The following is a 5810-nucleotide window of genomic DNA, read 5'->3' on the forward strand; positions in this document are numbered from 1 at the left end:
ATTCTAGAAATATGGCCTCGTTTATATACTAAGGCCCAAATTAAACATGGAAAGTAGGTTGGGCTAACATTACCCCGACATTACAAAAGCCAATTTTAGAGAGATCTCTTCTTGTGGATCGTGCACTCCTGCCAATTCTGCATTCAAACTATCCATGGCGTGACACGAACCATACTAATTAGTAATTACCGTTTTAATTAGATGTTATCTGATACACTCCATATTATATAAACAAAGAAAGTATACCATGGCTTATATATATGGGGCTACCAAAGAAAGTAGGCTATCTTGGAATGGTCCGCCCAACTTAGCAGCAATGGCCAATGGCAATGGGTCATGTTCGCCTAGAGCTATTGCCTATTGGTCGCTAATTTGGAACAATTTAGTCGTCAACTAAATCTTATATTAGTCATTATGTTATCTTTAACGAACTTATTACCCGATATCTCATCTTATCTTATTTTATCTTACTAGTATTAGTATGAACTTATTGGATATGGTATAAGTGAAAATAAGGTGAAAAAATAATAGAGTTAGTGCTGGATATGAAATAATTTATAAAACAATGTTAGTAGGTTTTTTCTGATCTAATTTCAAATAGAATAAATGATCCCTGTATGTATGAGATGTGTACATCGACAATTGGATATTGACATTGATACGAAACAGTAATAAAGTTAATATACTCCGTATGAAAGGCTTTTCATTGAATACATAGAAAATTTGTGTGCACGATTGTTTTGATTGTGCAGTTTTGTAAATGTAAAGAAGCATATATCAAACAATGATTAATTAAGGTCTCAACAATATCAGCGGGCCGGGGCTTCTATTAGTGAAGAATGATGGGCCAATCAACTTACATAGCGATCGACACATAATGCTTAATTATTACTTTTATTAGGAGTACATAAATTCATTGAGAGCTATTTTACCTCAATGTACGTAATACAAAAGCAATAACTTGAGAAAGAAATTTAATTTTACTACTTTTGATGGAGTAAAATTGACATGAATACATTCATTTGCTACTAAACAAGCACAAGATCTTACTGATCAATATGCATGGATAGTACGTAAATAGGATTACCAAACATTAACAGGAATAACAGGAAAAATCAAAGTTAAAACGTTCCTAAAACAAAACCCACAATGCAAGATAAATACATTAAAATCGAAAAAACATTATTATGTTGTCGATCAATAATCAGTTCAATGTATGATTCCTGACGTACGCGAGTTAGAGGATCAATTAGGCACATTGGAAGTCAGTGGGAGTTTTCTTGCCACAAACATTGATAAGAAGGTTAAGAGTAATGGGAATATTAAGATTAATCCCAAGAATATTAGCCTTAATGGCAGTGCAAAGGCATATGGCAGCTTCTAAATCAAGAAGGCCAGCAATGACACTGCAGCAAGGGTGGGTTGGCGGGGTCCCAATCACGGCGCTGACGGGGCCGTTCAACACATTGGCGCATATGCCAAGTTTTAAGGCATCCCTTGGGCAGTGACCACCTCGCGAGCTACCACCACCAGATCCAATCCCAGGGTTGTTTGGATTTGGGACATTTGGAGTGTTAGGCTGCCCACAAAGGTAACAACTCTGAACTAGGTTACATGAAAGAAGGTTTAGTGAAAGGAAGAGAATGGCAATAGTGGAACTCTTGCACTTCATCGTGTTTTTTTTATGTTAAGTCTACATTTTTGGCTAATTCGCGAATTCAGTGTCTGGATAAGGATTAGAGGTTGGTATTTATAGACAGGAATAGAAGAATAGGATTATTTATCGTATAAATATAATTTATGCTACGTATTTATTTAAAAATAATTGCACCATTTGATATTTTGGTATGATTGTATGAATGAATTGGTTGTGGTGCTGCTTTGGTGTAAGTTGCGAATGTAAACAAATGATGTATGTTATGTTAAGCTGGTTCGAGATTTGTCTTTTGCGAATATAGTAATAGGATGGATTCATTAAAGTAGGCTCCAACATCTATGTTAAGTTGGCCCGTGAAGAATAACCAAATACAGGAGTTGTCATTGGTGGATGTCGATCCAAGTGCAAAAACCAGCTTATTCTGCCCACTGATTGGCTCTTACAAAATCATCCTTAGCTCGGATGTTTTGCTTTAAAATTCATATCACAGATTGATCTATTGACATTCACAAAATATAGGGAGAATTAATAAATAAGTAAAAGTATATGGGCTGTGAGGGTTCTAACACTCACTCTTATACTTAACTTAGTCTTTTTTGTACAGCATCGTTTAAGATCACAGCACACTATATACTTGTTTCAAGAAGATAACAAGCTTATTGAGTACGAATTTCAATCATATGACCATAAGATTTTGAAGAGGTGATTTCAAACAAGTGTAGATAAGTCTAGTGAAAATGAATCCTATAGTTATTACCGTTGAGAACCCAAGTATAGAGATCAGCTACGATCAACAGTACCGAGTAGCTAATGATTTTATCTCAATTCTAAAGTTCACAATTAATTTTTTTTTATTTTTTTTTTATTTTTTTTTGAACTAATCTTAAGTTCACCCACCCTATAGCGTAATTGGCTGTGATGGATTTTATTTATCTAGGCAAGTAAATGATGTTTCTTAATTATATAATTCAGGGTAATTTATATCAAGTTAAACTAAATAATTAAAGCAATAGCCAAGATATGTGGTCATTATCGCTCATAGTTTTTTCCAAGCTATATGATTGAGGAAATTAAGACCAAAAAGTACCTTTTTGCATAATCGGCTTGATAGTTGGTGTTGAATTGACCACCTTATATTTTGATGATTGACCTACATAAACAAACTTTGACTAACGACGTTTATGAGTCTTGGTTAAAACAGAAGATTCAGGTTTGAAGTTAAATGTTTTGGAGTAGGAACAACAGAGTTTGGAAGAGTTGATGATGAATGCAAGCTTTTAAGATGTCCTCACAACTCTATATTTTTAGTTACTCAGTGTACGAACTTAAGAAACAAAAGTGTTGGAAGGAATTAAGAAGAAACTCGAAGTTCCTGAAGGAACCTGAAGTTCCTGAAGGAACTTGACGAATGACTCAGAAAGTTTTAAACGAAAGTTTTAAAACGGTTTTCAAAAACCCTTAATTTAAGGAAGTGATAAAAATCAGTTTTGAAAAAGATTTAAAAAGATTTTATAAATAAATAAATAATTCATTAATTTAAAAAGATAAGTTTTAAATTAATTAATTATTTATGTTTTAATTAATAAATAAATAATTATCTTTTTTTAATAAATAATTATTATCTTTTGAATAAGTCTTTAACTGATTTTTAACTTGGTAAATATTGGCTGCTTAAATTAAGGAGCACGTTGAATTTAGGAGTCAAGCTAGGGAAATCATGTTCCTAAATTTCCTCTGCCTACATCCCAACTTCTCAGTCAAAGAGAACGTGGGATTAAGGCGGAAGTGGGAACTTGATGGAAGCTTGGTTTAATACCTTATAAAAACATATCAACGTTAAGTTTTGAAAGCGTGGAAAAACAATCTTAAGTATTCTGAGCATAGAGTTTCAAAGTGTTTAAAAGAGAAGTTCCTTCCATCCTTAGTCTTTTAAGTTCTTTAGGAAATACTTGTAATCATTGTGTAATTGGGTTTGAGTTGTGAGAGTTGTAAAGTGTGACACTTGAGAGAGTTGTTTACACTGTACAAGTGATTCGGAGTAGTTGAGAAACTGTGATTGAGGGATCACAGTTGGGTAACTTGAGTTCCTCACGGAACTTGAGTCTAGGCAACGTATTAGTGATTGTAAATCATTTTTACAGAGTGAATTTATTCATTGCCTATATCAGTGTCTTTTCTCTTAGTAGTAGATTTAATTCCGCAAAATTTACCATAGTCTACATACACTACAATTCACCCCCCTCTTGTAGTATACATTTTTCTATCAGTTGGTATCAGAGCAAGGAACTCGGAAAAGCAGGAAGCCCTGTCGAGTCAAGTTCCTGGAGGAACAATGTCTAAGGACGAGAGACTAGCTGAAGGTTATTCTACATAAAGACCTCAACTCTTCAATGGGAAGTACTACGCCTATTGGAAAACAAGGATGGAGATGTTCATATAGTCCGAGAATTATCAAGTCTGGCGAGCTATCGAAGTAGGAGATTACGAGGTAACAAAGACCAATGCAGAAAACAAAGTAATTCCTAAACCTATTTCTGAATACGATAAAAGCGACTTTGAAAAGAAGCAGATTAATGCTACTGCTAAAAAACTCCTAGTTTGGGGATTAGGACCAGATGAGCATACCCGAGTCATGGGATGCAAAACTGCTAAAGAAATTTGGGATTTGCTAGAAATAACCCACGAAGGAACTCATGAAGTAAAACGTTCTAAAATAGATATACTGCGTTCAAAATATGAACGTTTTGAAATGGGTTCAAAAGAAACTATTCAAGAAATGTTTACTCGTTTTAAAAATATTACTAATGAATTAGTTTCTCTTGGTAGAGTTATTCCTATGGATAAACAGGTACGCAAAATTCTAAGGAGTCTTCCTGAAGATGAACAGTGGAGATCCAAAGTGGCAGCTTTGCAAGAATCAAAGGACTTTACAACTTTTAACCTTGAACAACTTGCAGGTTCCTTGATAACTCATGAGCTTCACCTATCAAACAAAAGTCAAGAAAGCTCAAAGAGCCGAGGAATTGCTTTAAAAGTTGCCCAACAAAGTGAAGAGGATTCCGAATTTGGAGAGGAAGAAGCTGCTATGCTAGTCAGGAAGCTAAAAAAGTTGTACCACAACAAAAGGTTTAGTGACCAAAAGAAAAGGAACTTCAAGAAGAACCAATATTCCAAGGAAACAGGAGGATGCCACAAATGTGGGAACACAGACCACTTCATCAAGGAATGCCCTCACTGGGAATCAGAAAAAGGAAAAGGCAATATGAAGGAACATGGAAAATCTTATACTCCTAACTTTTCAAAATCTGATTACAGGAAAGCCATGATAGCTGCGTGGGGAGACACAAGTTCCGAGGATGAAGAAGAATCCACGGAAGAAGAGACGGCAAACCTATGTTTGATGGCTAAACACAGTGAGTCTGGTAAAAAGTCAGAGGGGGTAAATCTGGAACCTAAATTTCTGAAATCCTTGTCAAAAGACAAATTAATTTCTTTGCTCATAGAAACATTGGATGAATATAAAGAAATATGTCTTAAACTTGGACAAAATGAAAAAGCTCTAGAAATCTATAAGGATCATATGAAATATTTGAATAGTTCAAGAACAGATGTTCAGGGAAGATTCTTTGATTTGCTAGATAGAAACACTATGCTCAAAGAAACACTGGAAAGAGTCAAAAATGAAAATACTCCCTCCGTCCCGGTTTAGTTGCAACGGTTTGACTGGCGCTGGATTTTATGCAAAGTAATTGACTTGTTTATTATAATGTATGTAAGTTGGTAGTGGGCATTTTTTTATTATAGCTAGTGGAAGTGGGCCATAGCATTTTTTTGTGGGGGGGTGGGGTGTGCTGTTGGAGTGTTGGATACACGTGCCATAACATGTGAATCCAAAAAATTTGATTCCTTTTTAAATTTTTGCCGGCAAACACCATCACCAGAATTCACTTTATAATTTTTCCCTCTTGATTTTTTTGGTGAAATTTCAAATATTTTTGTACACATCCCCTTTTTGAATTTGGAGCTTCCAAATTATGGCCTTTCTATATTGAACCATAATAAATGCTTCTTCTTTATTTCAGCTTCACCTGTAGATTACCAAAAAAAAAAAAAAAATAGCAAATAGAGAGTAAAGAACAAACAGAGAAAAAAT

General features: G+C 34.6%; 1 protein-coding gene across 1 annotated transcript; it reads right to left on the reverse strand.

Annotated features, from left to right (window-relative positions):
• Positions 1-792: 792 nt before the first annotated feature.
• LOC110732250 (14 kDa proline-rich protein DC2.15-like) lies at positions 793-1855 on the reverse strand. The gene has a single exon (XM_021912164.1). The coding sequence runs from the start codon at positions 1670-1672 to the stop codon at positions 1250-1252; it is 423 nt and encodes a 140-aa protein (XP_021767856.1). The 5' UTR covers positions 1673-1855; the 3' UTR covers positions 793-1249.
• Positions 1856-5810: the final 3955 nt, after the last annotated feature.

Source organism: Chenopodium quinoa, unplaced genomic scaffold (genome assembly GCF_001683475.1).
Source record: "Chenopodium quinoa cultivar QQ74 unplaced genomic scaffold, ASM168347v1, whole genome shotgun sequence".
NCBI classification, from domain to species: domain Eukaryota; kingdom Viridiplantae; phylum Streptophyta; class Magnoliopsida; order Caryophyllales; family Amaranthaceae; genus Chenopodium; species Chenopodium quinoa.

Excerpts from the sequence above, each read along its gene's own strand:
- LOC110732250 (XM_021912164.1), bottom strand. The coding sequence starts at position 1,672 with ATGAAGTGCAAGAGTTCCACTATTGCCATTCTCTTCCTTTCACTAAAC.